Genomic DNA, 18,866 nt, shown 5'->3' with positions numbered 1-18,866 from the left:
CAAAACAGTATAGCATTGTGCAAAGGAACAATATGATTCCATGTTGAAAGGAGAAGAAAAGAAACACCTGAAGAAGGCTCCACAGCTGAAATGTTTTCTTTTCTTCTCTTCGCAGCAGGGAATAAACCTTTAGTAGCTCCTTTGCAGCCTACGCATGCTGGCGCGGCTACCTGCCAGTATTATATTATTATTAGGACTCTAGTCTTCAGAAAACATATTTTTAGAAATTGTCTTACAAACCTGAAATCAGGAATCGATAAGTACGAAAGTGGGAATCAACGATTGGTATTCTCGTTGAAGACCTTGTCTGCTCTTAATAAACAAATGCTAGATACGGCCTTTTTACTGAATTATTCCCAGAGGAAAAAGAAGTACAACATCATGCATTTCACATCGGGTTTGTTTCTCCCATGAAAAGAAGAGAATCTTAGAGCAAACCCCACTGTGGTATAGTACTGAAAAAGTTATTTTAACAACTTGGTGATCTCTATTCAAAGTACTTAGTGGCTGGAATCTCCAGTGTGCACTACAGGGATTTAAAGGATCAACAGTGTTGACAGCGGATTTTCAGTGAAACAGGAACTACAGGGCACAAATGGAAACTGTGTGAAAGTACATTTAATCTGGAGAGCAAGAGACACGTATTTAAGAGTTGTAGTACTGGTGGAATAAGCTACCCAGCTATGCTGTTGAAGGCCTGACTTCTTTCAAGAAACAGCTGGATGAGATACTTGAACCAATTAGCTACGAATTGTTAGGGGTAAGACTGGCTGAATGGCTCTTCTTGTTTGTACCCTTCATTAAGCAGAAATGTTTTTTAATGGAGGCTCTCTGATAATGAATGATGAAATACCTTACAATTCAAGAAGTTATATTTAGACGAGGTACTGTCCTTTTTCAGTCTCTTTTTGGTGCAGGAGTCTGTTGGTCAGACCTCTGAGCATTTATTTTATATGGATTAAAGTGAAACTCTTCTGCTATAAACGTCAAAATCCTCAGCTTCAAAAGAACAGGAAACTCTTAAATACTGTTATTTAAACTGCTCCAAGTGCAGGACATGAAGGGGGGGGTGGAATCCTTTCATATCCACACTAAAACATGGAAGTTGAGCCTCTCGGAAGTAACATTAAACTTAAAATCTTATCCAATATAATAGTCTATCAATTTATAAGTAAATGTAGAATAATGTAATTCGGAGTTTTATTTGGTTTAAGATTTCTTTCATTTCTTAAAGTTGTTACTGGATTGAGTATGTGTTCTGTTAGACTGAATTCAGTGAAGTTGTATCCAAGGCTTAAAGCAATGATAAAAACAAAATCCTCTTCAGCATAAAGATTTATTTCAGTGTTTCCAATTGCATTAAATATGCAAAAGTGCAATAAAAGAGGTTATTCACCTAAATTGTGTTTTTACATAATAAATAATCTACAATATAACCCTTAGAGTAACAGTATACACACTGAGCACTTTGGATTTTATTATTACTTATACTACCTGCTTTTAAAATTCTGATCAGCATTCAAGTCATAATGAAGATGCCTAACCATCTCAACATTTGGGAAAAAAAAACAGGAGAACCTTTCTTAAACTTAAATTAAGGAACACATGTATATATTTTAAACGATAAATCAGCTGAAATCTATTGAGAATCACCCTACCTAAAGGGAATTATAAAAAACTCGGTGCTCAGCACTGCCACCTTGTGGCTACTACTTGGCTCTACATTCAATTAATAGATGAGCTTAATATTCGGTTAAGACGTCAAGTCACCTGCTTTTATTAAGATCACTATTGCTCACTATCTGAAACGTATGTAAAACACTATAGCCTTCAAGGAGTGTTTAGCAACGACCAGAGTTACAATTAATAGTACTCTACATATGATCTTAAAAAAAAACTTAGGTCTAACCAAACAAAAAATGATTTCAAAACAGTGCGAGCAGTTCCACCAAAACCAAAGAAGTCAACCCAAACCAACAAAAAAGAAACTGACATCTACATCAGACAATGTACAAATGTTAAACTTGCCAAGTGCAGACACACAGAAACATTATTTTACATTCATTTTGCAAAGTTTGTTCAGCGCATTAGGCCACAGCTACTGCTACCACAAAGAAACAGAGGATTCACAGATTTTCTCTATGACCCAGTTATTTCCACAGAGGAGTAAGAGGAGGAAATCATTTAAGATGACAAAATGTTGCTGAGATTTTTTTTTAAATGATGCACTTCATGGCTTTCTTCCTGGGTATGAATAATTGTGTCAAACAGGTCAAGGGATAAGGTGTTGTGCTCAGTACCAGAATGGACCAGGATCCTGAAGATCTGTGCCGTCTGTTCTCATTTCAGAAGAGCAGACACACCGATGCTAACGTACTGCTTCAAAAGTAAAACTTCCTCAAGCGCTCTGCAGCTTCACATATCACAGGCAGCTAGTTTTGCAAAGGTAAAGTCAGTCATACAAAAAACACAGCATATTTAAAGTCAGATGGACTGACTGCATGCCCTTCCTCATCTATGTATTGATCTATCACCAAAGGGTGGGAGAAGTGTATAAAAGGGTCATTTTCTGCAGCCCCTAACAATCACTGCTCCCAGACAGTGCACACCAACATCCCAAAACCCCTGTGCTTTCACACCAGTACAGGACATCTCGGCAACACAGATAGCCGTCACTGTATTGTCACTGGTAGACCGGTTTGAACCACATCCTCTTGTCAAGACACTGCAGGGGTGACAGCAAGGTCAGAGTGCGTTTCCCTCCATCTTCATCAAGGTGCCCTGTGGACATGAAACAGTCAGAGAGCAGGATTTTAAAGAGTTAGAAAAAGGACTACAGTTTTCAAGAACCGAATGGAAATTGTGAAATTAGCCCATGGATGTAAATCTGTCACCTTTATTGAATAAAGGAAGACAAATTAGTCAGGTACGAAATATGTTTCGTTTTTTCATACAAACACCCAGCATTAGTCTGCGTACATGTTAACTTCAAGAGAGATAACTAAAGAATTTGCAGGGTTTTTGTTAATTCACACACAGTTACATAGACCGTGTTTGTGTCCGACTGCACTTGAATTGTGATTGATGTGCTTGCCATTTATAAAAGAGTTCTGTCAATGTAACGTAAAATATATAATGTTCCCCTGCATCTGCCGTGAAATTTCCTACAAAAATGCCAGGATTTTCTCAGGGCTGTACTCTGGGATAAGGCACAGTCTCTTATTACCATGCTGATCTTTCTGCAGTGCATTACCAGAAACCCTAGCTCAAAGCTCTCCAGCAGAAACCCCAAGGGGATGTCAGTGCTATTAATCCAGTGGGAAATTAGGATGTTTTAAAAAAAACACGAAGAAAACCCACTGTCAGCCAGCCTCATGCAGACGTGCACTGCAGACATCAACAAGTCCACTGCAGCTTTTAAAAGCTCACAACAGTGCCAAAGAGAGGAAATTGGCACAAGCCAGCACCATTATTAAGGTCATGTTAGCCCAAGAGATTCGAAGCAAAGGACTGGCCAACTGCGACTACAGGTACAGCACAGTTTTAAGTGTAATCTCAAAATCAAGAATAATTCCTAGAAGAACTGTTCAGATGATGAGATTTACAGTAACACACTTGTAATTACAGTATAGTATATATGCTATACAGTAGAAACAGAGTGTCAAACCTGCTGTGACTTTTAGAGTACCAGTTGTATAATGGAATGATACAGTTACATACAGTTGATGATCCCATGGGTGTTACAGTCTACTGTAGATTCGATATAGTCTTCACTGGCTGAAGCTGGACTCACCACTGCATCATGCGACTCTGGGAGGCTCACTGGTACCAAAGGGTCCTGGGACTCTTTCAAGGAGATGCCCTCCAGCGTGCAGGGGCTCCTGGGAAACCTGCAGTGCCCTCTCCTTTGCAGGAGGAACCCCCCAGCCAGGATCAGAGTCAGGATCACTGTGCAAACAGGACAGACAGACACTCGTCTCATCTCCCCCAGCACATACAACTTGCCTCAGCAAGTTGTATGTGATGAGCAGATTTTCGGATTCCCGACAACATGGCTAACACACAAGCAGGGCCACTTCAAACACCAGAAACATAACCTGATCCAAAGCTTAAAAGGAAAACAGCCGAGGAGGCGCATTCCAATCTATATCCTGTTCCATGTTAAAAACAGGAAACAAGTGTAGAATGTCTCTAGTCTCCAAGCTCCTTCTTTCTGTACCACTGTTGCACACTCACTGGAGTAAACCTACCAATCACAGCCAGGATCCCATCAAAAATGCCATCCGTGAGGAGTGGAGCCTGGACTGGGCGTAACACACCGGGATCTGAAAAGGAAAGTGTTCACATCACGGATCAAAAATAAGAAGTATCTGTGTAACAGGAACACAAGCAGTGTGATTTAATGGTTAATCCAGCTGTAGTTCAATACAATGGCATTTTTATCTCTGCATATACAATGGGCTTAATGTTCCTTAATGTTATTCAGTCTAAGTAAAAAAAACAAAACTAATGCTTCTTTCTATATTGTACTCAATAAGGTCCAATAAGGGCACGCTCACCTACACCAGAAGTGGTGATGTTTTTCGCAGGATTCTGCTGTCCGGGCCCCACACAGGCAAACCCTGGCCTGTCGGTGCTGGAACCGGGCCTGGGAACACACAGGAAAGGACAGTGCTGCCCGGCCTGCAGACACACGCTGCTCTCTGCTGGCAGAAACATGTCCAGTCAGCCACACAGCCAGCATCGTTTTCAAACTCAACTAATGCGGACCAACAGATTTCAGCATGTTTAACAGAGTTTAGCTGTGCTAACTAGAATATCAACTGTGTTAAAGGGTAGGCTTTTTGTAAAACAACTGTATTTTCATCTGAGTGACCTCACATATTTCTCACATACAGCCACCATTCCGAAAGACTTGGGAAGACCTGCCCCAGAGGGCACATTCCAGCTTTGATCCCGCTACGGAGCATGTTTGGAAAGTCCGAGTCTCCAATTTAAATGCTTTATTTTCCTGTAGGGGGATCTGGTGTATACAGTTCACCTAGAAAAATGGACTAAACCCATCTGAGTGGTCAATACAGATGGCAAAAGAGCTAAATAAAAGTCATAAGCATGTCTCCAAATAATTACTTTTTTGAAAATGTCATATGAATTTTATAAGAAAAAAAACACAGCTCAGCAGCACAGCTCTTATATTTCGACTGTCACAGATCTGTAAATATAAAGGGTTATGGCGTGTAACCGGGTGTGTGGGCACGTCTGGGGCTGGGAGACAGACCGACCCTGTGGCTGCAGGACAGAGTGAGCCAGGACCAGCCCCCCGAGTGAGCCGGTGTTGGACAGCAGGACGCGGACGCCGGTGCCATTGCGTTTGTCCACGCTGTAGACCCCACGAGTTTCTTCATCGCCCCAGATCACACGGTCCTGCGAGACAGGACAGGATTAAACACGCCGAGCCACTTCCAGCTTCAGCAGGGGTGAGGCCACGGTCTCGGATGGCAGATCGGACATATGAAGGCTCACAGACAAATGCCAACAACAAATCGCACAGCAACAAGCCTTTTATTTTAGCTTGCAACCATTTAATAAGCCCTCAATTCATCTCAGCATTTCATATATTACAATGCTTCTGTATAATAACTGTGTTGCATCCTTCAAAAAATTATAGATTTAAGGCGTTTCCTTTTAATTTTATCATCATTATGAAATAATAAATCTTAAGTAAAATCAGAGCCTTACGGTTTTGCAGTTTTACATTCCATTAAAAAAAAAATCACTTTTGTTGATGACGCCAGACTTTTCGAAAAGCACAGCTGCCTCCATACCTCAAACACCACCAGGCCCAGTGGCCGATCCAGGTAGCCATTTGATTCCGCAACCGTTTTGCGGTGCCGGCCGTCCAGCCCGATCCGAGACAGGGTCCGGAGCCCCGAGTCCGCCCAGTACAGGAGATTGCGCGTCGGGTCTGCGGAGGGAGACCGTGAAAGACGACTGACCTTTGCCCCTGTGGTGACAGCCCTTTAAACGACACATACTGACGACCTTCGATGACAAATCAGTGGGGGATTCTGCCTGGGAGAATGTCCTGCTTCTTCCTCGGCTGGGATTGCTATGTCCCACAGTGATCTCACTTACCCAGGGAGATCGCCACAGGGGTCCATATCGCAGAGGTGACCAGCGCCACCCTGCCCTGCCCATCCATGCCAGCCCTCTCAATCCTAGGAGAGCTTCCAATGTCTGACCAGAACAGGAGCCTAGGAGAGTAGGATCAAGCTCACCATAAGCCAGGGAATTGCGGCTTATTATTAAATAATAGTATTATTAAAACAATCACTTTTTTTTATCATGCCTTACCAGATGCGTTTTGGATTGTGAGTGTATTGTAAGCAAATCTTTGACAATCGCATGGCACTTAAAACTGAGAGCAGGAGGCACTTCTTCACCCAAAGGGCTGTGAGAGCATAAAAAAAAACATGCTACCCCACCCTGTTATTAAAGCCAATAGCCTGGAAACAGCTGGATCCTTGGATCTATTAACTACAAACTACCAAATGGGCTAGACAGGCTTTCTCTTATTGGTAATGGTCTTATAATAAATGACCAAAGTGGACACAGTCACTGTACTGCATTGGCTGAACTAACTTTGTTGGCAATTATTTCACAGACGCTGGCCCACAAATCTCTTGTTCCGTAGAATGCCACAGCCTCCGAGGACTGATTCTAGGGGGCAGGAATATTGACGGATGACAGGAGTTCCCCTGGTCCCTGGGCCTCTTGCTGCTGACGTCCCAAAGAGGAATCTGTACTGGGGCAGCCCAGAGATGGACTAAGGGCACATCCCCAGTCTTTCAGATGGAAGCTCCATATCTCATGTGGAGAGCACGGCAACTCTCTCTGACTCACCCTAACAGGGGCTGCACGGCCACGCTCGCTGGTCTTGACAGCCCACTGATGAGGAGATGCCTTCTGGCCCCATCCAGCGACGCCACATTGACGGAGCGGGTCCGGGCATCAGTCCAGTACAGCAGGCCATGGACCCAATCCACTGCCAACCCCACGGGTGTACCCACTCCACTCATCACCTGCACAGGCACCTGCAAGTTCTTGTCCATGGAGATTCTGGAAGGCAGCAAAGCCATAAGACAACTCCACACTATATGCAATCCCCCACTTATTCAAAAATGTGCACTGCTATGAATGAAGAACTTGTTCTCCTAGCTCAACTACTGGCTAAGCCAAGTCATTTCTGCAGCGAGCAACCATCTCAAGTGCTGTATTTGCCACATAATCCACTGACTCATTTTAGAAGTCCTCTGGAAGCCTATATATCCCGCAGAAGCCCCAGTGGTAAGACGCATATAAGAAAATATTCCAAAGCTCATCACTTCCAAAGCAGAGACCACGAACAATGCTTTAGAGATTGGGGCTAACTTCTGCTGCGCTGTGTGCGAGTACCTGTAGATGGCACCCATCTCTGGGCTGCCCCAGTACAGATTCCGCTTTGGGACGTCAGCAGCAAGAGGCCCAGGGACCAGGGGAACTCCTGTCATCCGTCGAAATTCCTGCCCCCTAGTATCAATCCTCCGGACCCCCCCCGGGCTGCTGAAGACCACCAAGGCTTCCTCTCCTGCAAATCCACAAGCAGCGCTGCTCACTCGCGTCCTCCAGAGCAAACAAACCATCATGACCCACTCTGCATTGAAATTTCACGCCAATATTTAAAAGCAAAAAGTGTTGTGAAGGCTCTGTAGTTCTCCAAGACGGGAGATATAAACAACTGCGTATGATCATCTATCCAACACTCACTTGAAAACCTCCTTTACCACAGAAAGGTGAACATCGTTCGCTTTAGAAATGCCAAATACTCCGTGCGATCCTTGAAACTGAACATAAACAGGAACTTATTGGATTAATTCACCCCCCCCGTAAAAATAATAGAATGGCTGCATCTTCCTGGCAGTATGTGCATGTGTCCAGGTGAAAGGGTTGCGAGACGTTGACAGGGTAGTCAAGTTTAATAAGCCGTGCCTACCTGTGGCCTTGCACTCCCCGGTTTTGGGACTCTGCTGGTACCCTGCGTGACACTCGCACCTGAAGGTGCCGTTGAGGCGGAAGCACAGCTGATCGCACACATCGGCATCCAGGCACTCATCGATTTCTGCAGGGAGCGCGAGAGGCGAGGCGCATGGATGAGCAGGGGCTGCAAAAGGTCGGCACACCTGTGCACCTACACCTGCATGTACAGTACAGTATATGTAGGACCTACCAGGAGCAGGCTCACTGCTCCCTAATAAACAAATAACAATCCATACACTTATATAGCACTTTTCTGAACACTATACTCAAAGCGTTTTACAGGTAATGGGGATCCCCTCCACCACCACCAGAGTGCAGCCCCACCTGGATGACGCGCCAGTCCGCTCCCCACACACCAGTTCTCAGTGGGGAGGAGAGCAGAGTGATGAAGCCAGTTCACAGATGGGGATTATTAGGGGGTCATGATCGGTAAAGTCCAATGGGAAACTTGGCCAAGACATCAGGGTAACACCCCTACACTTTTCAAGAAACATCCTGGGATTTTTAATGACCGCTTAGAGTCAGGACCTCGGTTTTACGTCTCATCTGATAGACGGCACCTCTTTTACGGTATAGTGTCTCCGTCACTGCAGGGTGAGCGCCCCCTACAGGACCCCACAAACACCTCTTCCAGCAGCAGCCCTAGCTTTCCCAGGAGGTCTCCCACCCAGGTACGGGCCAGGCTCCCACCTGCGGGTTGCAGGCTGACGCAGCTGCTGGCTGTAAAGAGGCTTCAGTCCCACTCACCCTCACAGTCCGTGTCCCTCACCAGCCTCATGCCGCTGGGGCAGTCGCACAGGAAGCCCATGGGCTGGTCCACACACAGGTGCGAGCAGCCGCCGTTGTCCTCCAGGCACTCGTTGCGCTCTGCGGGAGGGGACAGCTCGGAAAATGGGCAGGAACTCGCAGCCGCGGCATAATACTGCCGCCGAGTGGCGTCCAGCCCTTACTGCAACAAACCCCTCTCGCAGTTTGCCGGACTTGAACACGCAAAACGGCGTGGAGCAAAAGACAGTTGCTCACCAAGTTTGGCAACACTGACACGAAATACTGGAAATACGTGAAATGAATGAATAGATGTATTTGAAATGGGGGAAAGTATATAAATGTATTATACATCTTTTATTCTTCTAATGTGGAAGAATAATAAACAATACCGGTATTATAATAATAATAACAGTATTATAATATATTACGATGATATAACGATCAGTACCTCAGAAACGGCCACCGTTCCCTTAAAAAACGACAGGCCTAAACATCAGTGTTTTGGCTCACTGTTCAAAGCGGGTGTTTGTGTTTTAATTGACCTCTATGTCCAACCTTCGCATGCGAACGGTGCTCACCGCAGTCCTGCTCGTCGCTCCCGTCTGCGCAGTCTCGCAGGTGGTCGCAGCGGAAAGACGGGGGCAGGCACTCTCCCGACCCGCAGCGGAACCGGGAGCGGGGGCAGGCGTCGGGGGAGGGCGGGGGGCTGCCGCAGCCGACAGCCCGCTCATCCGCCCCGTCGGGGCAGTCGGGGGTGCCGTCGCACAGCTGGGCGGCGGAGAGGCAGGTCGCGGACTGCGGGCAGCGGAAGGCGGCGGCGGCGGCGGAGCACTCCCGGCAGGCGGCCTCGTCCGTGCCGTCTCCGCAGTCGTCCCGGCCGTCGCAGCGGAACTGCGCGGACACGCACCGGCCGGACTGGCACAAGAACTCGTCCCGCTTGCACTGCTTCGGGCCTGAGACGGCAATGTCCACATCAGCTCACAGCGCTCCCGGGACAACTGAATGTCTCAACGTTTTCAGTACCCCCTAATGTTTCCAGTCACTGTTCATGGATCCCCAAGACTAGAGCGAAACTTCAGCCCCAGCCCAGCAGTGTGAAATGAACACTCTCACACGGCCGATTAGTAATACAGAGTAAATACCGATTAGTAATATTAGTATTTATTAGTAATACAGAGGTCGCAAAACACCCTTCGTTTAGAACCGTAAGAGAACAAACTGCTCTCAATAACACATTTATATATGGGAGCAATCTGAGTTTTGATGAGAAACATTATATTAATCATTAGTAGGAGATCAATTACTAGGTTATCTAGCCAACCATTTTATTGGAAGCCTATCCCAGCGATGGGCAGAAGGCAGGATACACCTTGGACGGGACGCCAGTCCATCACAGGAAAGCTACTGAGTTATCAGCTGCCTATTCAGTGCAGGCAATAAATACTTTATAAACTGGATTTGCAGTTCCTATTCTAAAGCCTTACCAGATCAGATGGGTACTACAGTGGATCTATCGGCATATTATATAATAAGTAGAGGCTAGAATTTCTTTTTGTCTAAAAGGCTTTTTATGTCTAGTCAAAAAAGCTTAACAGATGTAGTTTCCTCAATTTGAAAAACAAAAGAGGTTGTGCGTTTAACCAATTAAATGATGTGTATGATTCCAGGAATGTGTGTGTGTGTGTGAGATGCAGGGACCTGAGACATTAAACTACTGGAGCAGGAAATTAAATAACCAGGTTAAGTGCATAATGAGAACTAAGAGAAGCTGTAATAAAATCTAAAATGAGTTGCTTTGAGTGTATGGATATATAACTACATAAAAAGGTCCATATATTCTCCTTCTATTATAGGAGGCATTCATTTCTAGTGAAGGTCATAGCACCCCAGACCCTCTCCCAGCACAGTCCCACCTTGCACACAGAAACACAGGAACAACTGAGACACCAATTCACCTGACCCACAGTTTTCCAGGAAACCAGAGCTCTTAGAAAAAACCCACATGAACAAAGGGAGACCATGCAAACTCCTCACAGCAAGGGAAGCAGTCCGAGATCAAACACAAGACCCAAGAACTACAAAGCATCTCTATGAAAATACAATACTTTATTGTCCAATTTCTTCCTACACGATGTTGCCCTGTATAGATTTTAATAAATAGAATCCCCCCCCGTCCAGAATCATAACACATGAATAATCATACTGACTTCAGGTATTTCAGCCCAAACGTCTGATCATCCAGAGGCCTGGCTGCCGAAAGGTCATGTGGTACTTACCGCAGATATCCTCCAGCTCATCGGATCCATCGCGGCAGTCCGGCTCCCCATCACAGAGCCAGGTCTTGTCTATACACTCGCCATCTTTACAGCGAAACCCAGAGCAGGTTCCTCTCCCTGTAACACAGCGCACACTCACCCAACACTGGCCATCAGCCCTGAAGCCTACTGCTTGATCTCATCGACTTTTTGCTGCAACTTGGAAGCAGCAGCGAGTTTAAAAAGTTTTTATTTCATTCTGGTTTGGTACCAGCTTAATACAGCCATCAATTGCCATGCCATGTACTTTACCAAGCTTTTACTAATAAAAAGTCATATCAAATAAATAAAAGTATGCGGGGGACAGAAATTTGTGATACACCACCCTGAGAAATGTATTATGAAACACTATGCGCAACACTCAAATATTTCCCCCTCGGTCTTTCGTCTCAATTTACTCTCTTCAGGAGCACCACCAGGTAATAGCATGGAATTGCAATATGAAATGCAACAGTTAGGAAAAAATCCGTTGGGACTTCTACTGTAAATGTCAACACAACATTACATGTACGTACAGGTAAGTAAACCTAAATCCTTCAAGGAGACTTTCTTTAAAGGGAACATTTCATGGCATTAAACAGTTACAGATACTTTCAGAATACATTTGCTTTGTAGGAAACGCAGCTGAATTACAAAAATGACATGAGGTCCTAACCCTTTACTTAATTCCTAGTCCTGCTGTTAACCCAATGAATCAGCTTGTCATCTCCATGAATACTCACAGCAATGTGCTTCATCACTGCCATCTTCACAGTCCTCATCTCCATCACACTTCCAGATTGCTGGAACACACTTCCCAGTGGCACAAGAGAACTGGGACGGTTCACATGTCTGGACGGAGCTGCCTGCTCACAAAAAAAGATCATATTACTACTGCTGCTGCTCATGCACTTTTACCAGCTACCCTAGGGTGATATTTTGTAATGCAAATTCAAAAGGACCCCTTGCTAAGCTTGACAGACATTGAAAGGGTTGCTCGTTTTAAGATGTGCTTAAGGAATACAATTACGAAGCATTGTCATTCACGGGATTTACAGTTCAGATATGACGTAACAGACTTTCTCCCTTTACTAAAAAAAAGTTGTGAGCTGTGATAAAATGCGAAAGCTTGTGTAGAGGTTTCACGTCAAGGTCAAGTTTGCACTCCAACAGGAGCCTGGTACTCACGGGGCCAGCACGCCGAGAACACGTTTTCAAAACGCTCTCTGCCTGCAGTGGGCATACATTTTATTGATTTTTGGAGACCTAAGAAAAAAATGTTTCTCTTCATCTCACCTTGAGAATCGGACAGAAACGTTTTTAGCAAAACGAAAAAAAGTGCTCAGGAAACACTATTATGGCTATAGTTGAACGCCGATAACCAAGACAAAAATAGTTAACACTAATCACATTTAGTGCCAAACACGCCGAACACGAGATGGTACATAAGCTCCAATACGAAGTCTGGAGAGCCGTGCATCTCGAAAAGAGGCGGTGCCATAACTGGCAGCTTCACCGACCAATCAGATACAGAGATATCTGCCGGCCATACGTAATGCACCCTTCCCATCCAATCACACACCGGTAAGGGGGCAGGGCACTTCGCGCACACAAGTCTCCCTCAGTTGTAACCCAACGTACGTACACGTCTTGAGGGCACAGTGGAAAGGATAAGGAATAAAACGACGTTTCTCAGAGAAACGATGCAGGTTTAAATTCAGAGAAATGGACGTCCTCTTACCCCCGGCACACGGCCAGTGCTGCGCGTGGAGAAGGAGAATGAATGCTCCCAGGTGTCTCGCGGCGCGGCTGCACACCATGCTCGACCCGGAGTGACAGCGCGTCGGGCAGCTGAACGCCATTACGTCACACGCAGCGAGCCTCCCAGACCGGTTGCCAATTAGCAATCCCGTGTTATACGGGCAAGTGGCGAGGATTGTGTTCTCAGATGGGCCAGCACACAAGATATTCAGATGTGCTGGTGTAATTATTGTTGCGGTTTTGTGGGAAACCGATTCACGTGCGTTCCCATTCTCTTCATCGGATGCTCAGGTTCTTTTGTGTTCTAGTTTGTTCTTTGTTCTTTGTGTGTCCGGACTGTGAGTAAATCTTTTAGTGCACCCCTCACTGTACTGATTGTATTCATTCGTTACACTGTGGCTGTGTTGTCTGTGTAAAGCTGCTGTTGCACTGCAATTCTATCTTATCTATATCTATCTTAATAGAGTTAATGATTGGTTAATGCACACTTACGCATACACTTCTCATTGAATTACTTGTGTGTATCTGACTTTCAGTTTCAATGCATCCTTCATAAGCATTCTAGTTCCCCATTTCAAGATTAATATAGACTATAGCAATTAAGCAATTGTGCCAGAATATCCTATTTTATCAACAGTTTTCTGACTTCAAGGTGCAGTATATACAGTACATTGAATGCACAATGTGATACATTATGAATTGGCCTGATACTGCACGTATTGCATCACATTTATTCTTACTCTTAGATAGGCAAAGGAAAAAAATAAGACAAGGAAGATACTGTTTTATGAATCTCATAAAGTACACCAATGTTTTAAACGTGTACTTCATATTAGATACAATATTATTACTATTACATTCTAAAATGCATCTAGAAAAAAATCTTATGAAGTAAGAACTGCAAAAAAACAAGTACATTCCACACTGAAAGGTAAAATAAAATAGTATAAAGTGTGTTTAAGCAGTGGAGTATTCCTCAGGGGTGAATGAAGGCATGGAAATATACTGGGCTTATTGTTTTGGCCTTTGAGTGTGAAAAACCCTCTAAACGTGAGCTTAATTATTACTTCATGTGTACTAATCTAAAAACACAACACACTTTGTATGTAATTTGAAAATGTTTGGTGTCACAATGCAGGACATACCATATAAACAAAACTCCAAACACTCCAAACAAGGATAATGTCAAACAAGGATATGCTTAACAAAAGACCGCATAATTTTTATAGATTATACATTTTATTGATTATATATTTCACTTTGTACAGGGCATCGAGGAACAGGACAGCTAAGGACTTAAACACAGTAAAGCCCAAAGGTTTATACAGTCACTCCCACTGGTAACAGTGCCCATCTGTGGATATCCAGGTCACTCAAGCAGGAGTGGACATGGGAATTGCAGTAAGAACAGAGCAGAGACAGGTCTATCATCCCTCTCAGAGATACGGCTGGTCTGTAGAGAGTTGCAGTTCTTTCGATGGAGGTCCAGGTATCACTGGACGCTTGGCAGGCACAGATGAATCTTGGCTAATTTCAAAAGAGACAAAAATACATTGGAATTAATAATGAAAATTAATTATATTCTACAAACACCATTTCAGGATTAAACACATGATCTGCACATTAAAGTTTTATGTACATCTTTCATCACAGTAACAACTGACTAAGGTTACACTCAAACACATTGAACCTTCCGATGAAGCTTATATGAAGCTTAATTTTCAGTTAAATTGTGTTGTGAAGAATTGTCCCTAGAAAAAGCAAAACATTTATTTATGGTGATCCAGAACATTAGCACAGCTTTTGAACATAATGAAAGAAAGAATGTCATTTACACAAGTATTAATGATGATGATTAGTGATGATGAGTTTATACAAATTAGTCATCATTTGTTTTTTAATGAACATCTTTTAAAAATATTTTTGTAAACATTTCAAACACAAATATTTACATTTCTTCACTTCAAGAAACAAACAATGGACTAGAAGAAAAGTTAGTTTTAACACTATCTGTGGTATTGTGGTTTTCTCCAAAGTATGGCATAGACAGGACCCCTCCCAACTAAGACTTGAATTCAAATTGCTGCTCCCTTGAACAGGCATCAGATTTATAATGGTTACCATCTAGAGTCAATTAAAAGTAGGACCATTTTCACTGTATACAAAGGAAATACTAGCAATACAGGTGTAATTTATATTCAATGTCTTATTTAAAGAACCTATTACTGTTGAAAGGGAATGCCATTCTTAAGTGTGTTTTTATCAGTGTTCCACCTGTTGCACATTAGACACAGCACAGGTAAGGAAAGCTACCTTTACAAAAGGAAGAGGTCATTGTAGTAACCCTGCCTGAAACAGAAATCAAATCGGATCAGAACAATCACCTGCCAGCCTCCAGTTTCTTTTGGGGAGACAAAATAATTGTTGGAGGAGCCGATTCCCGCCGCCCATCCCGTAGGCAGTAGGAATTAAAGGCAAACTTATGGCTGGGCCCCACGGGAAGGCTGGGTGGAGGCTGAGTCCTAAAGCAATACAAACAGACACATTAACAATAAATTAAGCTTTGTCAAAAACGTCATCCAGTAAATATGCTTGTACAATACTAAAGTCATCTTTAAACGAAGGTATAAATGCAGTTTAATTGAATGTTTTAATTTATAATATAATAATACTGTATTTACCTTTTTGAAATCTCAGTGTACCGTAACTGAAGTTTAGCCTGTAGATCCCGCTACAAAACATACAAAACAACAGTAAATGTTAGCTATAACAACTGCAAAGCGTAAACTGTGCTATTCTGACCAAAATTGAATTAAGACAGTAAAACCTTCATTTTATACCGATTTCCCCGCTTTCTAGTACTACTAATACTAAGTCCGCTTTGTGTTATTAGCTACGTATCATATAAAAGCCTAATAAACTATTCAAATCCGTTAAACATAATAGAATAGAAATAATTACATCTAATATATATATTAAGAATGTAGCTTAGTATGCTGTGACTTTCTCCCAACCAGGTTTAATAGAATGTCAGCTCGTACCTATCCAAATCTCATTCTCCTTAAATCTAAGCAACACATAAGACACACATACGATGCCAAACACTTATTTAAAAAAAAACACATTTCATATTTAAGTGAAATGCTAATAAAGAAATGCCAACTTGTTATTACCCCAGAAAAGAAATTTCTTATTCTTTGAATAATCTTTGTAGCCGACGCCATTTTTGTTGTCAAGGGCAGAAGCCGCTAAGCACGACGGGAAAATATTTAGCCGCTTTTCATTTAGTTCCCTTTAGTCTTTATGCTTAAAGATAACAAACACGACCGAAGAACATTAGCAAGTCGTCATATGTGGCTTTGTGATCTTAAACAACATATATTTTTCCAAAATAAATTAATTCAAACATATCTTTTTTTTTTTCGTAAAAGGGAGTCGGAAAGAAACGCGGGGCATGATGGGACATAATACAGCAATAATGTAAATTTTAATCAAATTACAATTGTTTTAGAGAATGGAAACCTTGACAAATTTGAAATTCGGTTTATAGTTATAATGAGCAATCCTAAAATAAAATAAGGAACATTTAATGGTGAGTATAAAAAAGCCCCTTCGCCCCACGTGACCCTCTCTCTGTCTCAAGCAGCCATCATGGACGCTAGCCGTGTGCAGCCCATCAAGCTTGCTCGAGTAAGAAAACTCTCTGTACAGTTGCATTTTCTTGTCATTTCTTAACGAACGAGACGTCGAATGAACTAAGTGAATTCTCAAATATCGATTCTGTTTCTTATATGATTTCGAAAACGGGTATAGAACTTACTGTGACCCATCCCATGTGGCCGGGACGTATTTGGGGCGGCCCAAAGGAATTAACCACGCAGTAACAGTGGATTAAACAAAACTGTACCGGGTCTGCTGCGCTGTAGTTATATCTATATATAAGACTTTGACATGTTTATCTATACATACTTTGGATTGTACTGCATGCGGTACCATATTTTAATTATTTAAAGAGGAAATCGGTTGTTTGGCGAATCCGGTTACGTGTGCTCTGCCATGCCATTTACCTCAACCATGCGGTGAAAACGATCAGAATTACTTAAGATCCCTTTATTGGCCATATACAGTTTCCTGTATTAGGAATTTGTCTTTTCGCATACCCCAACTTTCTCTCGATGAGACACAGACGGGGAGAGAAGCTTGGGGGAAGTATGAATTTATATTTAATATGTATATTACTTCATACTCCTTGTATGATGCTCTTGACGTTGGCAATCTTTTAGCGCTGCCTGACGCTTATTTCTAGCTGTTTCTTTATTTTTATATTACGCTGACTCGGTGAAGTATGATCGTTTTTGCAGTAGCCTCTAATCCACATCCCGACACGAAAATGTTGGGGGTCTCGCCTTCGAATGCACATCTTATACGTTTTAAATACTGCTTAATGCATTGTTCTACGTTAACGCGCTTTATTGCTTGAAAATCATAAAAATATATTCGTAGTGAGGAACTCTATGCGATATTTTCGTAAGACGCGTTTACATACATTGTTTTTTTTCAGGTGACCAAAGTTCTGGGAAGAACGGGTTCCCAGGGACAGTGTACCCAGGTGAGTGACTGAAGACTAACGATAGGGAAGTGTTGTCCAGGTTAGAGACAACAGTCATTCCTGACGACTATGGGCAAGGCGTTAGGCCAGATCAAAGCACTATACAAAATTAATCAAGACTAATTTACTACCTTTTTATCAGTCCAGTGAGGTTTTTTTTCCTTTGAAATCTTTTCAATTTGTTCAGGAAGGAGGCTGGAAAGGGTACTTGGATGTTTTCATGCATGTCTCAAAAGTCCAGATGGTCTATAATAAGTTTGCATTCATGCCTCTACCTCTGTCTTGTAAGGATATAATGTGTTCTACAAACCTGCTTTACGATTAATGAGATGCTCGGCTTTGTCGTTTGGTTTTTTATTTTCACTTGTTTAAAATGTAGAACTACCGATGTCTTGTGCATTCAGTGCTCTTTTCCTAGATTTAATGGGATGTGGAACATCTGGAGAATTGTCTTGTCTGGTTGACTGTCCTTGGATGGACATTTTGTTTGTGGTTAAAATAACTGGCCACTTGTCACTCTGTTAAATGAGTCTTGGATGATTACGTGTTTCATTTAAAAAAAAAAAGTCCAGAGGTTTGTTACATGTAGTGAAGACCAAAAGAAGGGGGGGTGACCATCTTGTGCAGCATTCATCTTCTGTTTTAAAATGTTTTGAGTTTTTAAAATTAAAAAGTGTGCTAACCTGCATTAGTTCCTTGTGTTGAGTTACTATGACGAGTTGTGTAGTGTGATTGATTATTTAGTAGTGAAGAAGATAAGCAGATCTTGGCCTTCCCCCCCTCCTATTCCCAGGTGCGAGTTGAATTCATGGACGATAGCAACCGATCCATCATCCGGAACGTGAAGGGCCCAGTAAGAGAGGGAGACGTTCTCACCCTGCTGGAGTCGGAACGAGAAGCCAGGAGGCTGCGCTAGGAGGTAGGTGCCATACAGCCTGGGCCTTCCTGCCACCGGCTGGGGCAGCTGGGTCATGGGGTTCAGCTGCTGGGCAGAGAATATGGGCGTGGAGGAAAGACTCAAATGCTGAAAAATTGACTGTGGGTAGTAAAGAGTAATGGATTCTTTACTTGTATTTTACGGTTTATCTTTACATTCAGTGCATCATGTTACCCATTTTTCAAATGGGTGTTATAAACTGGATGTGCTGCATAGCTTGTAACATTTCCTTCTTTTCTTGCAGTTCCCTGTTCCAATAGAAGACATGCCTGCATTGAAAATCCTTTTGTGAAGAGGGCACTGCATATTCATCTGCAATGTGATCTGTGTACAGTTTGACAATAAAAGAAGGATAAAATATTTAAGTCTTTTCCAGTATTTAAGTGTTAAGATCACTGCTGGTGTTGAATGTTTCTAACAT

The 18,866-nt window shown here is 42.9% G+C and overlaps 3 protein-coding genes across 4 annotated transcripts; 1 reads left to right on the top strand and 2 right to left on the bottom strand.

Moving 5' to 3' along the window:
- Window positions 1-1,322: 1,322 nt before the first annotated feature.
- LOC102686903 (very low-density lipoprotein receptor) lies at window positions 1,323-12,989 on the bottom strand. 2 transcript variants are annotated; one of them, XM_015365265.2, is made up of 15 exons: window positions 12,880-12,989; window positions 11,882-12,004; window positions 11,121-11,237; window positions 9,423-9,797; window positions 8,824-8,943; window positions 8,033-8,158; window positions 7,456-7,627; window positions 6,904-7,119; window positions 6,136-6,254; window positions 5,826-5,965; window positions 5,283-5,424; window positions 4,560-4,706; window positions 4,251-4,325; window positions 3,794-3,948; window positions 1,323-2,781 (listed from the first exon to the last, which is right to left on the bottom strand). In XM_015365265.2, the coding sequence occupies exons 1-15, from the start codon at window positions 12,956-12,958 to the stop codon at window positions 2,746-2,748; spliced, it is 2,142 nt and encodes a 713-aa protein (XP_015220751.2). In that variant the 5' UTR covers window positions 12,959-12,989; the 3' UTR covers window positions 1,323-2,745. The 2 variants fall into 2 exon arrangements, with proteins under 2 accessions (XP_015220751.2, XP_015220753.2); XM_015365267.2 differs by having other exon boundaries at window positions 4,560-4,703.
- Window positions 12,990-14,119: 1,130 nt separating this feature from the next.
- On the bottom strand, window positions 14,120-16,259 carry ndufa7 (NADH:ubiquinone oxidoreductase subunit A7). The gene is made up of 4 exons (XM_015365359.2): window positions 16,073-16,259; window positions 15,581-15,630; window positions 15,284-15,421; window positions 14,120-14,426 (listed from the first exon to the last, which is right to left on the bottom strand). The coding sequence occupies exons 1-4, from the start codon at window positions 16,121-16,123 to the stop codon at window positions 14,336-14,338; spliced, it is 330 nt and encodes a 109-aa protein (XP_015220845.1). The 5' UTR covers window positions 16,124-16,259; the 3' UTR covers window positions 14,120-14,335.
- Window positions 16,260-16,510: 251 nt separating this feature from the next.
- On the top strand, window positions 16,511-18,805 carry rps28 (ribosomal protein S28). The gene is made up of 4 exons (XM_006639813.3): window positions 16,511-16,589; window positions 17,461-17,508; window positions 18,302-18,427; window positions 18,690-18,805. Exons 1-3 carry the CDS (start codon window positions 16,551-16,553, stop codon window positions 18,422-18,424), a joined length of 210 nt encoding a protein of 69 aa, XP_006639876.1. The 5' UTR covers window positions 16,511-16,550; the 3' UTR covers window positions 18,425-18,427; window positions 18,690-18,805.
- The last annotated feature ends 61 nt before the right edge of the window (window positions 18,806-18,866 follow it).

The sequence above is a fragment of the Lepisosteus oculatus genome, chromosome 29 (genome assembly GCF_040954835.1).
Source record: "Lepisosteus oculatus isolate fLepOcu1 chromosome 29, fLepOcu1.hap2, whole genome shotgun sequence".
Taxonomy (NCBI): Eukaryota; Metazoa; Chordata; class Actinopteri; order Semionotiformes; family Lepisosteidae; genus Lepisosteus; species Lepisosteus oculatus.
This window is presented reverse-complemented; position numbering and strand designations above follow the sequence as displayed.

Bases quoted from the DNA above. Each gene is read 5' to 3' on its own strand.
- LOC102686903 (XM_015365265.2), bottom strand. From the start codon at position 12,958: ATGGTGTGCAGCCGCGCCGCGAGACACCTGGGAGCATTCATTCTCCTT. The intron at 7,628-8,032 runs GTAGGCACGGCT...GTGGATTTGCAG, and splicing joins CGGGGAGTGCAAGGCCACAG to GAGAGGAAGCCTTGGTGGTC. The intron at 2,782-3,793 runs GTGAGTCCAGCT...TCATGTCCACAG, and splicing joins CAGAGTCGCATGATGCAGTG to GGCACCTTGATGAAGATGGA.
- ndufa7 (XM_015365359.2), bottom strand. From the start codon at position 16,123: ATGGCGTCGGCTACAAAGATTATTCAAAGAATAAGAAATTTCTTTTCT. The intron at 15,631-16,072 runs GTAATAACAAGT...TATGTTTTGTAG, and splicing joins TAAGAAATTTCTTTTCTGGG to CGGGATCTACAGGCTAAACT. The intron at 14,427-15,283 runs GTGATTGTTCTG...TTTTGAAATTAG, and splicing joins AAGAAACTGGAGGCTGGCAG to CCAAGATTCATCTGTGCCTG.
- rps28 (XM_006639813.3), top strand. From the start codon at position 16,551: ATGGACGCTAGCCGTGTGCAGCCCATCAAGCTTGCTCGA. The intron at 16,590-17,460 runs GTAAGAAAACTC...GTTTTTTTTCAG, and splicing joins AGCCCATCAAGCTTGCTCGA to GTGACCAAAGTTCTGGGAAG. The intron at 17,509-18,301 runs GTGAGTGACTGA...TCCTATTCCCAG, and splicing joins CCCAGGGACAGTGTACCCAG to GTGCGAGTTGAATTCATGGA.